At 39.1% G+C, this 21,129-nt stretch overlaps 1 protein-coding gene across 1 annotated transcript in view; it reads right to left on the reverse strand.

The window, feature by feature from the left end:
- LOC122802281 overlaps window positions 1–18,882 on the reverse strand; it is a 65,025-nt gene extending 46,143 nt beyond the window's left edge. Inside the window, 2 exon segments of the mRNA XM_044071931.1 lie at window positions 16,098–16,154; window positions 17,980–18,882. Of these exon segments, the coding sequence (XP_043927866.1) occupies window positions 16,098–16,154; window positions 17,980–18,882 (960 nt within the window).
- Window positions 18,883–21,129: the final 2,247 nt, after the last annotated feature.

Here is a 21,129-nt window from a genome sequence, read left to right on the forward strand (position 1 = left end):
GTTTAAAATACAAGACATTGATAAGAATGTGTTGATACCTTATACAAATTTACAAATACTATTTGCATACTTATCATTTCTGTATTTCCCTAGTATTTGCTGCATGAAGTATTGTAATTTCTTTGTTCCATTCACATTGCTTCCCAAACTGAACTGTAATAGTTCTTAGGAATTTTCAGAAATGTGACTTTCAAACAGCCCTTCATTTTTCCAAAGACTGCTTATCCACTGGGTTGGGTTTTGGCAAGTGCATGATTAATATACCCTTCAGCACACAATGCTTTGTTCTCTGGAGATCTTTTTTTCACAGAATGGTGCTTTCGGGTCTTTCCCAAACAATAATTATCAATCAATTAAAGACAAAATGACAGTAGTCTTAATGAAGAGATACTGTATGACATTATAAAAAAGAAAAAGGAAACAGGAAATAATAGTCTAGGAGACAAGATTCTGTATGCCTTTTTAAGCTTAAACAATATGCCTCTCTACATGTTACATTTTTCAGAAATCTATCACTTTGACTGGATTATTTCCTTACAAATGTCATAATGCTTGCATATGATGTGTAGACTTTATTCACTCCCTCTAATATTTCTAATTATTAACTGTATATGTCAAACTATGTAATGATTGTTTACACTAAATACCAGGGGAAAAGTGCTTCATAAATTACTATAATAAATAATGAAGCATTATGCAGTGCAATAGAGTATTGTTGCATGTGATTCAAAGCATTGTGTGCAGACAAACTAGTTTGGCAACACTGTTGACAGAGTGTAGCTTAATATAATGTGCAATTTTTCAAACTTGTTTAAGGAGAAGTGATATTACAATGCTATTTGAAGCACAATCATCTCAAATGTGAACCTGTGATTTCAGTTGCAATATAAAGCAGAATGATCAGCACAAAATGTGGGTTTAGAAAACTGGTTTATGCCACATAACACTGAAATGTATGTATTATTACCACCAACACTGTTCTACTCTTGTTTATACTTAAGTAATGTGGAAGTGACAAAAAATGCAGGAAGGAATTACAAGAATTCAAATGTGAAACTGATATCAAGTAAAAAAAAAAAGCAAACTGCTGATTTTCAGCAAATAATATTTGTCTAAATGGCTAAAAGGGGGTTGTTTTACTGTGGCTAACTAGTCAGAACTAGGCTGACCCACAATAGCTGTAGGTAGTGAACTGCTGGGAGTGTTATTAAGCACACAGTTGAATTTAAAGCAGAAACAGATAGGGAGCTCCTTGATTCTCATGCCGTACTCTGTGAGTTTCATTTGAATAAGTATTTTTACAAAACTCTTGACATGAGCATGATATTACATTTTTTTATTCTGGAATTTTGAAATGGGTGGTTTATGCTTCTGAAACTAACTGACAAAGTGGTTTTGTTATCGACATAGTGAATCTGTTCCGCAAATGCCAAGCCTTGGTTTAAGATAGCCCACAACAATTTGCAGAACATTTTCTTTTACGTTCAATGGTAAACAGAGATTATTAGATCCCTCCCCTTTCCTTGAAGAAATGTTATTCATCAGGGCTAATTATTTTAATTTTCTGGGACTTAAAATGACACCACTGCTACTTAACTAAGATTATAAGTGATAAGATACCAAAAACCAAACACATAATCACACAAAAACATACTCGGAGGCTCTAAATAAAGATCTGCCTAAGCAGCAGAGACCTCCAAAGCAGACACCCAAGCAACCGCTACCCCAAAACAAAACACGTGCAACACATATCTCACAAAGCCAGTGTGCTGAACAATCACAGCCCTTAAGACTAAACAACACACCTGATATACTTGTAATAGGTGACTATATCATCAGGCACACTGACGTCCCACTCACCAGGCTGAACAAGGAGAGGGTCACAGTGAGCAGCCTGTCGGGCGCTAGGATCTGCCACATAACACAAGCACTCAGGTCACTCCATGGCAAGTACAAGTATGACTCAGTCATTGTCCATGCTGGTGTGAATGACCTGAGACGTACCTCCCTGGACTACATGAAAAGAGACATAGAGGAGCTCTCTGAGCATGTAGCCCAGGCCGGTATGACCCTGACGTTGAGTAGCATCTTACCCTCACCAAGAATGATGCCACAATATGAAGACAAGATGATCAATTTCAACAATTGGCTTAAGTACTGGTGTCATTCAAAGGGGATCCAATGCCTGTCAGCTTGGGATGATATGCTCGACAAGCCACGATGCTTCGCTAGGGACGGCTTGCACCTGTCACCCCTGGGCTTTAGGATATTGGCAAAGGCTCTTGCTACCCCCATAGTGCCTTTTTTAGGCAAGGCTCAAAAGACAAACCCACCTCCATAGATATCACAAGGGATAAGAAACTAAGAGTAATGCTACTCAACACCAGAAGTCTAAACCTCAAGATGCACACACTCGAAACTCTCCTTAGCATGGAGAACATCGATATCTGTGCAGTAACAGAAACCTGGTCCAGGGCTCCCGAGAGCACCCCAGCACTACCAGGTTATACCTCATACCATGCTTTTCGGCCCCAAAACTTGGACCGAACCACAAAGAGGGGAGTATCGATATTCATCAAAGATACCCACACCTCCAGGTTGGTGGCAAAACACGAAGCATCAGAGACTATCCATGTGCAACTAACAGTGGGTAAAACTGCCTTCCAGTTTATAGCCTGCTACAGACCACCCTCCCAAACCCAGGAACCCCACTCGGCATTCCTGAGAACACTGGAAAATATGAAGGTCTCTCCAAACACCATTATATTGGGCGACTTCAACTACCCAAACATAGACTGGGAGCATTACTCTAGCTCCAACACCCTAGCCCAAAGGTTCCTAGAATTTATAAACTCAAATGCTGTGGAACAACTTGTTACCACTCCCACAAGAGGGGAAAACATACTGGACCTGATCATCACCAACATGGGGACTCTTTGCTCCAGACCAGAAGTGTATCCCTCACTGGTAAGATCAGACCATAAACTAATCTCACTGGATATTCACATCCCGACCCCACCCCCTGCCCAGAAAACCACAGTGAAAAACTTCTCTAAAGCAAATTTCACACTCCTCAAAACCGAGGTGGAATCCTTCAAAGCCCCCGGGCCTGTGGAAAATACAGCCCAGACCGCAGAATCCTTTATAAATGCATTCTATGAACACCTTCAGGAATGCATGGATCATGCAATCCCAAATAAAAGCAAGACCCAATCCTCCAAAGGCAGACGTCCTGTCTGGTGGACCCCAGCCATAAACAAACTATACAATAGAAGGAGGAAGCTACTAAATGATAGAGCAAAATCCCAAAAAGGGAAGGCATCACTGATCAGTATTAGCAAAAAACTACGGGCACTCATAAAATTGTCTAAGGCCAGCTTCGAGAGAAAAATTGCACAGGACACTAAGGATAATCACAAGGCTTTCTTTAGTTATGTTAGGAACCTGGGTGGTAATTCCCAGATATGCTCAGAATTAGTCCAAAATGACAAAAAATACACTGAACCCACAGACATTGCCAACATCCTAGCTGACAGGTTCAGCGCAAACTTCTCCCCCCTTCCCACCAAAAGGGCAAATATCTATCCCAGCAGAGTGCTGCCCCCCTGACATCTCAGATGCTCAGATAAGAGCCGCCCTCTCCAAAGCAAAAAATACAGCATCAATGGGACCAGATGGTGTCCCGAGCTGTGTCCTACATGAACTCCAAGAAGAGCTAAACCCAAACATAAAACTACTGTTCAATCTCAGCCTTACTACAGGATATGTGCCCAAAGAGTGGCGTACAGCAACAGTGGTCCCTCTCCATAAAGGTGGTGCCTCAACGGATCCTGGAAACCATCGCCCATGACTAGCTTGGTCTGCAAAGCTATGGAAAGGATCATCATGGACCTCATAAATAAAGATATTAGGGACCTACAGACACTGGATCCTACCCAGTTCGGCTTTGTTAAGGGCAGATCCTGCCTCTTAAACCTGGTTGATTTCTTTGAAACAGTCACCAAGGCCATTGACGAGGGGAAGGTGGTCCAAACAGCCTACCTGGACCTCGCAAAAGCCTTCGATACAATACACCACTCGGGCATTATAGATAAGCTCACCAGCTTAAATATAAACCCCTATGTCACTAGATGGATTGCAAACTGGCTCAAGGACAGAACCCACATGGTTAGAATTGCTGGAGCCATGTCAGACTCCAAACCAGTTACAAGTGGTGTCCCACAAGGCTCAGTCCTGGGACCTCTCTTGTTCGGTATATATTTCTCGGAGGTACAGGCCAACATGGAAGGACTGTGGCTGACCAAGTTTGCAGATGACTGCAAACTGGGCGCCATAATTGACTCTCCATCCGACACAAGCATCCTCCAAAAGGGCCTCATAGAAACAGACAACTGGTGCCAGAGCCATGGCCTCAAGCTAAATGCCAAAAAGTGTATAGTCATCCCCTTTGGCAAAAACAAAGTGCCCACAAATTACCACATAGGTGGTAATCCATTAAGTACAGAAGAAGTAATTAGGGACCTGGGGACCCAAGTTGATAGCAATCTCTCATTTGACAACCACATGGCCAAAGTGGTTAGAAAAACATTTTATATAGTCCACCTAATCAGGAAGGGATTCACATCTAGATCAGGGGAGGTCATCATGCCTCTTTACTCATCCCTCATCAGGCCCATAATTGAGTACAATGCCCCTTTTGGGATGTACTTTACCAGACACCTGCAGCAACTGGAAAGACCCCAAAAGTATCTCGCCAAGAGGATCAAAGGGCTCAAACAGATGCCATATGCTGACCGGTTAAAGAAACTCCAGCTCTACTCAGTAGCATACCACCTGTTCAGAGGCGATCTGTGCCTGACATATAAAGCCATGTCTAACCCGGAATTAATGGACATGCTGCACCTCAGAAAATCCAAATCCCATCGAGCTACGCTCGAGACTTGAACCTCAGCACTGAAATAAATAGGACATGCTGGAGGGACAGATTCATAACCCAGAGGCTCCCTTCACTCTGGAATAAAATCCCAGTCCAGGTTAGGCAGAGTCCCTCATTGACTCTCTTCAAGAGGAATCTTGATGAGTGGATGGGAGATCATAGGTTTACCCCGGGTATCACTTCTGTGTCACTGTTAGAGAGAGGCACAGTATACTAACCTCGAAAAAGGGCATAGCAAAATAAATTTAAAATGGGTGGCAAAAGCCAAACACATTCTGGCTAGGCTTATAAATGCCCTAGGGCAGATAGCCTAGTATGAACCTATGAACCTATGAACCTAAGATGTATGTTCTGTTTTAAGTCTTCTTGGCTATACTTCAATTTTGTGCTTAAAAATCTGTACATTCATGATATTTTAAACTAATCTTGAAAAAAAATTATGTGCCATATGTCATCCAGTAGTTAATGTGAACAAGTTTATTTCTGTCATTGTCCAATCGTGTCACCACTGCAAACTTTTCTAACGGCTGATGTGATTGCCCATCAGAAAGTTGTTTTCTAAATTCTATTCTGTGAGCCATTAAGTAGGTGATTATATGTTTGCTGTAAAAAACAATGACTGTCAAAGTGAACCTCCTTCCAACCTCAGAAAAGTCTTTGCGGAACTACAATATTAAAAGTACTTTAGATCTTCACACGCAGCAATACACAATGAAAGAGTAACCATCCCAAACTTACATTTAAAATAATAGTGCTACCATAGGGCACTATCTTTCTATGATATGGTGTAGTAGCTAATAAATAACACATCTTGGAGTTTCAGTTTTTGTCTCATGTTACAAAGCATGGCTCCCTTTATTGTGTCTTACACAAGGAAATGATTATACGTACAACAATAAGAATTTCAGTTTTCTGTTCCAAGATCCAAACCTCTGCAGTCTAAATTCCAACTACATGTTAATGTTTCAAATACTAAGGTCTAAAGATTTATTTTCTAAGTTACAGAACTCCTAAGTCAGTTATATGTTCCAAAGTTCCTACATTCAAATAATGATTTACCAATTTCCATATTCCACATTCTAAATTGGGAGATCCAAGGTTCAAAATTATGTTCTTGATAAGCAACACTTTAAAATTCAGACTTTCAAAATGTTCATATTTCAATATCATACGTATTAATTCCCAAAAGTTCCAAATTTTATGTTAGAAATTCAAAATACCAAATAGCTCAGTTCCAGAGCCCCACATATTTTGTTCAAATGTAAGTGGTCAAAGTTTAGAGTTCTGACATTCCAAATTCTATTACAACTTCTATATTCCAAATTTTAGGTTCCAAAGAATTAACTCCATCCATCCATCCATCCATCCATCCATCCATCCATCCATCCATCCATCCATCCAAAACCCCTTTTTCCTATTTTTGCAGATGGGGTTGGGGTGTCACTTCAACAGTGACAATCATCTAGAGCCAAGGATTATACCACTAGGTGGCTAGCCCTGCCACAGTTTTTCTTCCACACCACATATTCACATGCACACTTGCACTTATGGCAAATTTAGAATATCCAATCTATCTACTGCATGTGTTTGGAATGTGGGGGGAAAACAGAGCACCTGGATTAAATCCATACAAACACAGGGAGGACATGCAGAGATTTTTTGTTTATAATCCAGACAGAAAGAACCTGTGTGAAGTCACTTTGTGACTGCAAAAGAACTAGTATGTGAGACTATAAAACTTTTGTTGTTTTTCTGTGCCAAAGTAGAGTCCACACAAATAGTGTTTCTACTGTTGGACATCTGCCTTGCCTGTATATTATGTCTTTCAGTAGAAGCAGCATAGGAGAATAATGTCACCTGTTTCCTTAGGAGGCATCAGATAAGTCTGACACAGCAGCATTAGTGGATTCTTTTTCATTCCTTAAATCATCATCCTTAATAACACCCTTTTTATGTCTCCCTTTTGCAGTTCACAGTAGTACCTCATATATGCATTTGCATCAACCAGCACATTGCTCTACCCCAGGTGAGCCTGCAGCTGAGGAGGAGGAGTGAGCCATGCAAGGCTGTCCTACTGGGTGAAAGTTCTGGCTGCTCTTCTAATGGTAGCCTTTCCCAGTAGTAAATCCTGTATGAGATGGAGCTGTAGTGAAGGTGACAACTGACTGGACAATGACATGCTGAGTCATAGAACAACAACTCCTTCTGCATCAGACTTTAGATTTGCTGGACTAATGGGACCATTAGGGATGGGACCATGCCATCATGCCACCAAAAGTAGAAGTAGTCCACATGCTACCAGCCACTTGAATGTAGTGCCTCCATCTATGTGATTCCATTAAATGCCCTCTTGGCTAATTGGTAGCTAACACACTGCCTGTACTTCACACTAACCCCAGCAATTTCTCCTCTCTCTGTTTGGTTGCATGTCTTTCCTCCTAGTATTTGCAAGTCTGTCTCTGTATGTCTGTCTTGCTGCATATGTGTCTGTATGCTCCCAGTGTCAGTCCTTGCCCTACATTCCTCAAATGTGGTGTCTTTCACCTCTCTACCCCCCCCCCCGTCTCTCTGTCTCTCTCTCTCTAGGTTCATAGGTTCATAGATTGATACTAGGCTATCTGCCCTAGGGCATTTATAAGCCTAGCCAGAGTGTGTTTGGCTTTTGCCACCCTTTTTGATTGGTTGACTGTGCCTCTGTATAGTAAGTCACAGAAGATAGCCCTTTTAAGGTTAGTTTGTGTGCCTCTGTCTAGCATGGACACAGAAGAGATCCCAGGGGTAAATTTATGATCTCCCATCCACTCATCAAGATTTGTCTTGAAGAGGGTCAGTGAAGGGCTCTGCCTAACATGGATTGTGATTTTGTTCCAGAGTGAGGGGAGCCTCTGGGATATGAATCTGTCCCTCCAGCATGTCCTATTTATTTCTGTGCTGAGGTTTAAGTCCCTGGAGCATGTAGCTCTAAGGGATTTGGATTGTCTGAGGTGGAGCATGTCCATTAATTCAGGGTTGGACATAGCTTTATACGCCAGGCATAGATTGCCTCTGAGTAGGTGGTAAGCAACTGAGTAGAGCCTGCATAGGGCATCTGTTTGAGTCCCTTGATCCTCTCGGTGAGGTACTTTTGAGGTCTCTCCAGTTGCTGCAGGTGTCGGGTAAGGTACATCCCAAATGGGGCATTGTATTCAATTATGGGCCTGATGAGTAGAGGGGCACAATGACCTCTCTTGCTCTAGATGTGAATCCTTTCGTGATAAGGTTGGCTATATAGAAGGTCTTTGTAACCACCTTGGCAATGTGATTGTCAAAGGAGAGATTACTATCTACTTGGGTCCCCAAATCCCTAATTACTTCTTCCGTACTTAATGGATTACCACCTATGTGGTAATTTGTGGGCACTTGGCTTTTCCCAAAGGGGATGACTATGCACTTTTTGGCATTTAGCTTTAGGCTATGGCTCTGGCACCAGTTATCCGTCTCTGTGAGACCCTTTTGGAGGATGCTTGTGTCAGCCAGAGAGTCAATTATGGCACCCAGTTTGCAGTCATCTGCAAACTTGGTCAGCCATAGTCCTCCCGTGTTAGCCTGTACCTCAGAGAAGTATATACCGAACAAGAGAGGTCCCAAGACTGAGCCTTGTGGGATGCCACTTGTAACTGGTTTAGAGTCTGACATGGCACCTGCAATTCTGACCATGTGGGTTCTATCTCTGAGCCAGTTTGCAACCCATCTTATAACATAGGGGTTGATATTTAAGCTGGTGAGCTTATTTATGATGCCCGAGTGGGGTATTGTGTCGAAGGCTTTTGCAATGTCCAGGTAGGCCATGTGGACTACCTTCCCTTCATCTATGGCCTTGGTAACTGTTTCAAAGAAGTCGACCAGGCTCAAGAGGCAAGATCTACCCTTAGCAAAGCCGAATTGGGTAGGATACAGTGTCTGGAGGTTTCCAATGTCTTTGTTTATGAATTCCATGATGATACGCTCCATAGCTTTGCAGACCAGACTAGTCAGGCTTATAGGGCGATAGTTTCCGTGGTTGTTGTGGCACCACCTTTGTGGAATGGGACCACTGTTGCTGTACGCCATTCCTTGGGTACATATCCTGTAGTAAGGCTGAGATTGAACAGTGACTTTATGTGAGGGTTCATTTCTTCTTGGAGCTCATGTAAGAAGCAGCCTGGGACACCGTCTGGTCCCACTGATGCTGTGTTTTTTGCTTTGGAGAGGGCAGCTCTCACCTGTGTATCTGTGATGTCAGGGAGGCTACATTCTGTTGGGATAGACATTTGCTCTTTTGGGGGGGGGGGAGTTTGCACTGTACCTGTCTGCCAGGATGTTGGCAATGTCTGTGAGATCAGTGTATTTTTTGTCATTTTGCACTAACTCAGAGCATATCTGGGAGTTGCTACCCAGATTCCTGACATAACTAAAGAAGGCCTTGTGATTATGTTTAGCGTTTTGTGCCATTTTTCGTTCGAAGCTGGCCTTAGTTGATTTTATGAGGGATCGTAGTTTCTTGCTAGTACTGATCAGAGATGCCTTCCCTTTTTGGGATTTTGCTCCATCATGTAGTAGCTTCCTCCTTCTGTTGTATAGCTTATTTGTGGCTGGGGTCCACAAGACAGGTCTCCTGCCTTTGGAGGAATGAGTCTTGGATTTATGTGGGATAGCACGATCCATGCATTCCTGTAGGTGTCCATAGAATGTGTTTGTAAAGGATTCTGTGGTTTGGGCAGTGTTTTCCACTGGCCCGTGGGCTTTGAAGGATTCCACCTAGGTTTTGAGAAGTGTAAAGTTTGCTTTTGAGAAATTCTTCACCGTGGTTTCCTTGGCTGGGTGTGGGGGCGGGATATGGATGTCCAGTGAGATAAATTTATGGTCTGATCTTACCAATGAGGGGCATACCTCTGGTGTAGAACATTGAGTCCCCATGTTGGTGATGACCAGGTCCAATATGTTTTCCCCTCTTGTGGGAGTGGTGACCAGTTGTTCCATAGCATTTGAGTTTATAAATTCTAGGAACCGTTGGGCGAGGGTGTTTGGGCTTGAGTAGTTTTCCCAATTAATGTTTGGGTAGTTGAAGTCACCCAATATTATTGTGATTGGAGGGACCTTCATATTCTCCAGTGTTCTCAGGAAAGCCGAGTGAGGTTCCTGAGTTTGAGAGGGTGGTCTGTAGCAGGCTACAAACTGAAAGGCAGTTTTGCCCACTGTTAGTTGCACATGGATGGTCTCTGATGCTTCGTGCAGTGCCACTAACCTAGAGGTGTGGGTATCTTTGATGAATATGGATACTCCCCCTCCTTTTGTGGTTCGGTCCGAGTTTTGTGGCCAAAAAGCATGGTATGAGGTATAACCTGGTAGTGCTGGGGTGCTCTCGGGAGCCTTGAACCAGGTTTCTGTTACTGCACAGATGTCGATATTCTCCATACTGAGGAGAGCTTCGAACGCGTGCATCTTGAGGTTTAGACTTCTGGCGTTGAGCAGCATTACCCTTAGTTTTTTTCTTCTTCTGCTGTCTATGGAGGTGGGTTTGTCTTTTGAGCCTTGCCTAAAAAGGCACTATGGGAGTGGCAAGAGCCTTAGCCAGTATTCGAAAGCCCAGCAGTGACAGGTGCAAGCCGTCTCTAGTGAAGCAACGTGGCTTGTCAAGCATATCATCCCAGGCTGACAGACACTGGATCCCCTTTGAATGACACCAATACTTTAGCCAATTGTTAAAATGTATCATTTTGTCTTTATACTGTGGCATCATTCTTGGTGAGGGCAAGATGCTACTTAAGGTCAGGGTCATACTGGCCTGGGCTACATGATCAGAGAGCTCCTCTATGTCTCTTTTCATGTAGTCCAGGGAGGTACGTCTCAGGTCATTCACACCAGCATGGACAATGACAGAGTCATATTTGTACTTGCTTTGGAGTGACCTGAGTGCTTGTCTTATGTGGCGGATCCTGTTACCCGACAGGCAGCTTACAGTGACCTTCTCCTTGTTCAGTCTGGTGAGTGGGACGTCAGTGTGTCTGAAAATAGAGTCACCTATTACAAGTGTATTAGGTGTGTTGTTTAGCCTTAAGGGTTGTGACTGTGTGGCACACTGACTTTGTGAAATATGTGATACGTGGGTATTGTTGTGGGGTAGTGGTTGCTTGGATATCTGCTTTGGGGGTCTCTGTTGCTTTGGCAGATTTTTATTTAGAGCCTCCGAGTATGTTTTTGTGTGTTTATGTGTTTGGTTTGCTGATGCAATAGGTCTATGTGAGACTGGATTTGTGGTGTGTGTGGTTAACTTCTCCTCCTGACTGACTGTGCCAGTACTGGGTTGAGAGAGCTCAACCTCCAGTTTGGCTATATAGTTGCATATCTCACATATATTTGAGCTTGTTGGGAGGAGGAGAGGGTGGTCTGTGTACATGAGGCAGTTGTAACATTGCCTCAAGATTCCCAGATTCACCAGCTAGACTGGAGAGTAAACCCGAAACTGACTTTTGGACATGGCAGAATAGTATAAGGAACTGCTTTTTGACTGATGAGAAAGGACCAATAGGGAGCCAAGTACTTATAAGGAGTATAAGAGGGTGTCGTGCTTTAGTTTATTAGTGTTTACTTATAAGATTACTTATAAGAGCAAGTGCAGGGCTTTATAATGGAAATAGAGTGTTTACTTTGAGATTTAGAACAGTTTAAAGGGAAAAAGTGAAGAGCAGACTTTGTGGAGCCAGGAATAGTTTAAAACTGTTTAGGCGGCGCTGCCCGATGCTGCGCTATGAGCAAAATTGCTCAAAACCACGCTAAAGCGGGTTTTAAAGCAGGGGACTTGAAAGAGCTAGGAATTAGCCCAAAACGGCCAATAAACAACTAGTTTCTGGGCTGAGACCACTCCTCCAGGGACAGATAGGCTGCTAAAAGCTCCCCTCTCTCACTGGTGAACAGAGAAGCTTCCTCCTATCCAAGTAAGGATATGGGCAACACAAGAACTTGTACTAAAGCCCAGAATTCAGCAAAACCTGAATTCAGGACTATTCTAGCTCAGAAAAGGCGGGAAACAAGGATATATATATTTTTCTTTTTTAAGACAGTAACAGATAGCAGGAAAACACAGTAAATGCTTTGCACAGGCTAGCACACTTGAGTGGGCAGCCTCAAACAGTTAAATTAAATAATTAAAATGACTTTAAAATGCAGGTAAGCAAAAATGCAATAACAAGCTTATTGAAGTAGTACAGCAGTTAAAAACTCGCTTTTCGGAGAGAATATGCAGTCGCTAATATAAAGGCAGTAAAGAATACTTAAATCAGGTAGCAGTCACTCTTTTTCATCACTCTGCTGCTAGCACTACTCTGCAGGACCACGAGGAGCTTTGCTGAGTCGGAAACAAGCACAAAAACCACGCTAAAGCGGGTTTTAAAGCAGGAGACTTGAAAGAGCTAGTGATTAACCCAAAATGGCAAATAAACAACTAGTTTCTGGGCTGAGACCACTCCTCCAGGGACAGATAGGCTGCTCAAAGCTCCTCACTCTCACTGGTGAACAGAGAAGCTTACTCCTATCCAAGTAAGGGTATCGGCAACACAGGAACTTGTACTAAAGCCCAGAATTCAGAAAAGCCTGAATTCAGGACTATTTTACCTCAGAAAAGGTGGGAAACAAGGATATAATTTTTTTTCTTTTTTAAGACAGTAACAGATAGCAGGAAACACAGTAAATGCTTTGCACAGGCTAGCGCACTTGAGTGGGCAGCCTCAAACAGTTAAATTAAACAATTAAAATGACTTTAAAGTACAGGTAAACAAAAATGCAATAACAAGCTTCTTGAAGTAGCTATATATATATATATATATATATATATATATATATATATATATATATCTCTATATATATATATATATATATATATATATATATATATATATATATATATATATATGCAATAACAAGCTTCTTGAAGTAGCTATATATATATATATATATATATATATATATATATATATATATATGTATGTATATATATGTTTGTGTGAGTATGTAAAATGGTAAAATGGGACACCCAGCCTGGAAAAAATATGCAACATACCATCAATAAATTGCTTTCTCATTTATTCCTACCATATGCTCTGCTGCTTTCCACCACCCTTTTTCTATTTTCCTGCAGTCCTTCCGATAAGGTGCCCAGCTGGTTGGGTACCAAGTGAGTGCTCTTTGCCATCTGTTTTATGTGACTGTTGCTGCACACACTGCTTGCTACTGCATGTACGTACATGTTTCACTTGTATCTCTTATTCCCATTCTTACAAGGCTCACACACAGAAGCATATGAGTGTTTCTTAGCCTTTCTATGTATCAGCTTGGCTTTGCTTATGTCATTTCAATCCTATGACATATATTGCTCTGAAGGGCAGTTGTCTGCATATGCATGCATTATACACCTGTTTAATTAATCAAATATATTTTGTAATACACAGTATTGTTGCTCTCCATTTGGCACAGGCCATGTAGTGCCCTGTAGCTCATCTCTAGGAGCCCCAGCCTTTATCTAAACTGTCATTAGACATTACAGGACAAACTATGACTCAAAACCGGATATCTGAGAGAGAATTAAAAAAAATATCATTAAGTGGTTTATCTCATTATTGCAGTAACAAGGTGGTAATTATAAAAAGCATTGAGGAATAATGCGTGTGGGTGATTTACATGGAGAACTCAGGAGCAAAAGATCTGAAAAGGAAAATAAATTACACTGATGAGTAGGTTGCAATCCTTTATGAATCAGCTGCAAATAGCAAAGAAACCAGGGTGAAAAAAATGGATCATTGAGACTGCTGAGAAGAAGAAATAAAGCAATAGAAAAGTTAGTAGTATGCACTGAGATTGAGGGATAGACATATTGGAAATGACAGGGACTAGACTGAGTAACTGATATCGCAAGAATTGACTGGATTATAAGATAGATAGTGAGAATATTATTAAAGTTACACATAATTGTCAGAAGGTTGGTGATTGCCAAAAGCTGTTGATTGTAGTGACAGCAATTTAGTATTGAAGAACAATGCATAGTATTCATACCTCTCGACTGTTCAGATTTTTGAAGAATGTCTAAATTTTTGCCTGAGATTTTTGGCTAGTCCACAAAAAAGTTTTGGTTATCTGGCAAATTATTAAAGACTGAATTCCTTAAATAGTAGCATGTATTTATGTATCAGCTTTAATCTCCTTCAGAAAATGCATACTAATGCAAAACCTGTTATTCTAGCAAATTTCTTAGTTTATAGGAGCAATATTGAAAAATTGTCCCTGATCATGGGCTTTTGTACCCCTATTATTTTTGGCTTTGTCCTGATTTCTTGTACATACATGTTAAGAGGTATGATAATATTTGAAATATGTGAAAAAAGGATTTATTCTTGGAAAATTATTTATTTTATAATATTCCTCTATTAAAATAAAGTAAAAACAATCTTTTAACAATGTAAAGATTAAGGTCAAAGCATCTTCCTTCTTCTGGCCTACAAGAATTTGAAAAAAGTGAATTGATATATCACTTACCCAATTAACAGACATTAAATAAATTAATTGGTACAACACTGAGGTGTTATAGTACATTCTCATGTTATAATGTAAAGCCAATTAAAGTGTTTTAAAATTATACTAAAAGTATTTGTAAATTGTCTTGAAAATGTCTTTTGAATCATATTCTGGTAATACAATACATATATAAATATCTACTGAAATATCATCTAAACTAAATGCATATAAACAACCTGTTAACAAGTCAAAGACATAAACATTTCAATTGCATCTCACAGAATGTCAAGAAAGAAGCAGCATCATCTGAAGATACAATAAGTCCAACACTTGAAGAAGAAACAGCAAAAGTTCATGTTCTAAGAAGACAGGTTCATAGGTCCATAGGTTCATAGGCTTGGGGAACAAGCACAAGGCCTATTGGTCATCAAGGGTTATCATGTCACAGATCTCATGCTGGAATTTACAGTTACCATTGGAGTCACAGAGTTCTTTCTTGCAGATATAGATTGGTGAGTTGAGTTTAACTGAGGGACACAGTTTATTCCACAAATGTAAGCGTCTTTGAGATGTCAAATAATATTTCATGGTATACCTGATATTCATGGTTACTAATGCACAGTATCTGCTTGCATTTAGGTCATTGGTGGGGTACTCTATACAAAGGGCTTCAAATAATAAGAGGTATTTACTGTTCTGTATGTCAGCCAAGGGGCTCCTCCAAGAAACAGATAAAATATAAAGAAGACAGAGTTGCTTTAGACTTTGATTATAGCACGTCTGGAAGCCCTTCAATTCACTTTGTGAAGAATCATCGTACTTTCACCAGTTTCACTAGTTAGCATGTGAGTAGGTTACACAACAAGGTACAGTATTCTACAACTGGGTTAACAACAGCTGTATACAGGAAGATAGATCTCTGCCTAATGTGGCCCCTGACCTCATGGGGATATTGTTAGAAAATCTTTATTTCTCTTCATTGGAAATGGCTTTTAGTTAAATCAAATTATGATTTTGTTAACATGTTTCTTTTTTTGTTTATTAGAAGCAATACTCTATTAAACCATGTCATATTTTTGCTAATAGGAAGACTTGTCTTATGAAAATTCAACAGCAGGTTGGTCAAAAATAGTTTTCTTAATTATACATAGGAATAAAGAGAAAAAATGTATAAATTAATTATATCACTTTACTGACTATTATCTCATTATTTGATCTGCTATGATGGTTGATTTTATATGACTGGCTAAAAGCTGCTTTAGTTTAAAATTTTCAGGTCATTCTTAGAGGTTACTATTGAGCTTTTATCTTTAGAGTTTTTTTGAGATAAAGTGGCAAGTCAATCTTAAAAAAGAAGTCACTACTAGGATAGTGACCATAACTAGGATACAGCTGCTGTAAACACATGATCTTCAGATTTCAGTACAGAACAAAACATCTTTGTGTTAATACAAGCACTATCCTGTTTTGGTATGCAGTTTTCTAAAAAAAAACTTATAGGACAAGCTTACTAAATAAAAATTAAGCATTAAAGTAAACAACATCTCCACAGAACCTATTTCTGTAAAACAGGAATTTTGTTGAGTTTAATAAGAGTACAGATAAAGTGGGTTACATCATATATAAAATTGTTAGTTACTGCACATGGATTCAGGAAAAACTGCAAGAAAGATTCAGCCAAGCTAGAGACTTCACTGTGTAATAACTTAAACCTCTTGTAAGGGAGGCCTACGGGATATATGCAAATGATCCCTTAAGGACATTGGCTGTGTAACATTGTTACCCTTTGCTTGGATGTTGTTTTGGATATTTTGTGGGCACCTTAATGTCTATGGGCATCAGCTGGGTTTAAAGCACAGTGTTTCTAAAGTATATCCAAACAATCCATTTATGCCATGTTGAAAAGGTCAGAAAAAGCACTTAACATAGCATGTCTGCAGCTATTTGGGTTTGTCTTTGTTGGCCTGAATATACTCATAAAGTCTTACAAGTAAAAAGTAAAAAGTGGGCATTCAGAAGTCGTGTAGCTGAAACACTGCTATGTCCTTAAGGAGGCATTTGCATATATCCCATGGACCTCCGCTACAGGGCATTTAAAGTATTACATGGCAGAGCCTCTAGCTTTGCTGGGTTTTTCCTTATAGTTTTTACTGCACAAGAATTCAGACTTAGGAAACATGGTAGGGAATCATCCGTTAGTAACTTTCATGGAATTGCAATATATTAAAAAATAATAACAAAAGAACTAATTTCAGAAAACTTGTTTGTAACAAATTATCTTTTTTAGCAACACTAGCATAAATATTTTTTTACACTACGTGGCACAGCTTCCATTATATATATAGCTGTATATATACATACACATTTATATATATATATATATATATATATATATATATATATATATATATATATATATATATTTACAAGAGGCATTGCACATGCAGATATGTGGCTATCACAGCCAATTTTATACATTCAGACAGCCCCAAACTATTGTCATTCTAATACTTGAAATGTTATATCATTTACTTTCTAGATATTTGTACATGTGGCTTATGTTTGTAACAGTGAACCACTTAATATTCAGGAATGACAAGCGCATTCAGAAAAACTAATTCTGCTGCATCTTTGTCTAGTAGCCATATGCTTCATGGGAAGACAATGCAAATATTTCTTCTTCCTTTAAATGCATGGAGTTAGAAGAAGAGCCTCATTTGAAGTATCATCTCTCCTCCATCCAGTTATCCTGTACTGCTCATTGTCCATTAGTACATGCTATTCTTTTTCTGCCTATTATACTGCTTATTCTGCATTTGCTTATCAGTAAAAATACTTCTTAGACTTTATTGCAGTCCATTATTCTTTTACACCATTTTATGAAACAAAGGAAAGGAAAATACATTAATTTTTTGATGATGACTCTGCATTTTGGGATTGCATACAATATTTCCTTTTCAGTACCTCCTTTATGTTATTTGGGGTTATGGAAAGATGGGAAACCATGGCCTATCCTGCTAAGTAGTGGGTATAAGGGATAAAACAATCTTGGAGGGGATACAAGCACATATATACTCATGGGTAATTTATCCATCATCAGTTAATCTACCTCCAAGTTGGTGGAATGAGGGTGAACTCCTACACATATGGATGGCATGCATAAACCTCATAGTGACATCTAAAAGTGAAAATGTATCAAACAGTCAAGTGCTTTGGAACAGATATTCTAAATGATTTTCTTTTAAACTACCTAGGATTGTATGCATTTTATAGAAAATAGTCTTGCAAGACCACTGCCATGACATTCAGATTAATGCAGTTAAATTTACTTCCATTTATTTCAACTGTATTGAGTCTACTAATATAAAACATGCTGTATCTTTACACTGAATTGTTTACCTAGTGTATACGTTTTATTTATTTGTGTTTAACAACATATAGGCAAATGTATAATATATTATGCATTGGCATTTAGTGTTTACATTTTTATATCTGATTTATATTTTTCTAAAAGTTTTGATCAAGCTCCGTCTTATTTCTTTTGTCCTTATTCCATAAATTATTGGATTTGCCATTGCTGGAAGAAGGAGATAAAGGGATCACAGTGTGACTTTAATAACTGAAGTTCCATCCACAAACCTCATTATAATGCATGAAACCAGAGCAGTAAAGTATGTGAATGATACAACACAGAGATGAGTCCCACAGGTATTCAAAGCTTTCCAATGTTCCTCCCTCGATCTGCTTTTCAGCACAACCACAAGGATTTTTGCATAAGAGGTAATGATAAATGCAACATCTGAAAACAATATTAAGACCATTATCAATGCATAAATAAAGTACAATTGTGTATTGTTGCATGCAAGCTCTGTTAGCTGAACAAAATCACAGTATGGAATATGAATTACATTTGATCTGCAGTAAGAAAACTGGGAGGCAAACAGGGCTTCTGGAAATGTAAACACAATGCCACGACCTATACACAGCATTCCAAGTTTAATTACAAATAGTGGTGTGAAAATAGATGGATATCTTAATGGTTTGCATATAGCAAAATATCGATCAAATGACATTACAAGTAATACAGAAGATGCCACTACTGTAAAGAAATGAATGCAAGACATTTGGATAATGCAGCCTTCAAATGTAATACTTTTAGAATCAAACCACAGTATCATTAACATTTTAGGAAGAATTGAATTACATAAACACATGTCAACAGTAGCCAGCATCCAAATAAATAAGTACATGGGTTCATGAAGGCTGGACTCTTTTTTAATAATTAAAAGAATAGTAAAATTACAAATTATAGTTATAATGTACATCAGACTGTATAGGATTGAAATCCATTGCTGATTGGCATGAAGATCAGGGAATCCTGTCAAAATAAATTCTTCAAGATGTGGTAAATGAGTGCTGTTCATTGCCGATAATCATCTGAATGGTTTGCCACTTCCTTTCATTTTTTTAGCCTTAGCTGTACAGAGAAAAGTAAAAACAATAACAAGTTAACTCATATATTTAAATATAATTGATTTTTCTTTGCATTTATTAGTACATGTTCACATTGTGGAACTTATATGCAGCTTATACTTACATCAACTCTAGTGCTTATTTAATAAAAATAAAACTGGATGTTGGCTTAATGGTTAAGGTTGTCATCTGACAGACACATGGCACATGGTTTGATGTAATGATTAAGTTCTTTGTTTAAGGTGGTTACCTTACAGACACATGGTACATTGTTTGATGTAATGATTAAGGTCTTTGTTTAATGTGGTTACCTTACATACACATGGTACATGGTTTGATGTAATGATTAAGGTCTTTGTTTAAGGTGGGTACCTTACAGACACATGGTATAGGGTTTGATGTAATGGTTTAGGTCTTTGTTTAAGGTGGGTACCTTACAGACACATGGTATAGGGTTTGATGTAATGGTTTAGGTTTTTGTTTATGGTGGTTACCTTACAGACACATGGTACATGGTTTTATGTAATGATTAAGGTCTTTGTTTAATGTGGTTACCTTACATACACATGGTACATGGTTTGATGTAATGATTAAGGTCTTTGTTTAAGCTGGTTACTTTACAGGCACATGGTACAGGATTTGATTAATGATTAAGGTCTTTGTTTAAGGTGGTTACCTTACAGACAAATGATACTGGGTTTGATGTAATGATTAAGGTCTTTGTTTAAGGTGGTTACCTTACAGACACATGGTACATGGTTTGATGTAATGATTAAGGTGTTTGTTTAATGTGGTTACCTTACATACACATGGTACATGGTTTGATGTAATGATTAAGGTCTTTGTTTAAGCTGGTTACTTTACAGGCACATGGTACAGGATTTGATTAATGATTAAGGTCTTTGTTTAAGGTGGTTACCTTACAGACAAATGATACTGGGTTTGATGTAATGATTAAAGTGTTTGTTTAAAGTGGTTACCTTACAAACACATGGTACATGGTATGATGTAATGATTAAGGTCTTTGTTTAAGGTGGGTACCTTACAGACACATGGTATAGGGTTTGATGTAATGGTTTAGGTTTTTGTTTATGGTGGTTACCTTACAGACACATGGTACAGGGTTTGTTGTAATGTTTAATGTCTTTGTTTAAGGTAGTTACCTTACAGACACATGGCACAGGGTTTCATGTAATGATTAAGGTTTTTGTTTAAGGTGGTTACCTTACAGACATGTGGTACAGGGTTTGATGTAAGGGTTAAGTTCTTTACCTCACAGGTACAAGGCTTGATTCTAAAATAGGATTATTGAACAGGTGTATAATACTCTTTATACTGATAGCCTAGTATTTAACTATGAGCCTAAAATAAAACTGTAATACAGAAATCCTTGGGTACTATGAGTAACAAATGCAGTTTTATCTGCAAATTTATTATTCAACAACAGCGATCTGGAGCAACAAGATTTTTCATCAGTGTATTAATTTTACAGGGTTAGCTAATGCATCAGGGAAGAATAATATGTCTTGCATAGCAACAACTATTTTGGAGTGAATGGAATCTGTTTATCTGTGGCATATGCCTTACAATATAGTAAAGGAAGTAAGGTAAGTTAATGGAAAGAAAACCTCCTGTGTGGCCTATATTTTCTGGGGAGCTGGTCAAACTGCAATTTCCTCCAGACAGATGCTTCAAATGGAAGATTGTACATTACATCTGAGGTACAATGACTCAAGAGCTGATAATATAGCCAGCCTTACAGGTGTAGGCGGATATAACCCTGGCTATGACCCAGACACACTGCGTTTGAACAGTAATCTAGTCAGTGAAGGGAACTGACAAGAGAAGGAATACAAGTGATATGGCAATGCCTGCTCATCTATCTCAGGGGTAATGTGTAGTGTACATATTCAAAGTGCCCTTCCCATGTCCAAGTCTCCAGTAAAGACTGAAGATCACACAGAAGTACTCATTCTAAGAGGCAGGTCTCTGAGGGGTTACATGACTTGCAGAAGGGAGAAACATCCTCACTAAGGTCTATATTACCCAAACTCCTAAGCATGCTACTGATTATGCATAGTGGTGATGGGTAGGGCTGAGGAATAGATCCCCTGGGGTCTAATGGATGATGCCAGCATGTCAGTCAGTCAACTTTTGTCCTTGGAAGAATAAATGGGCCATAATACTCGTGACATGGA

Source organism: Protopterus annectens, chromosome 5.part0 (genome assembly GCF_019279795.1).
Source record: "Protopterus annectens isolate FY-2018-M chromosome 5.part0, PAN1.0, whole genome shotgun sequence".
Classification (NCBI taxonomy): Eukaryota; Metazoa; Chordata; order Ceratodontiformes; family Protopteridae; genus Protopterus; species Protopterus annectens.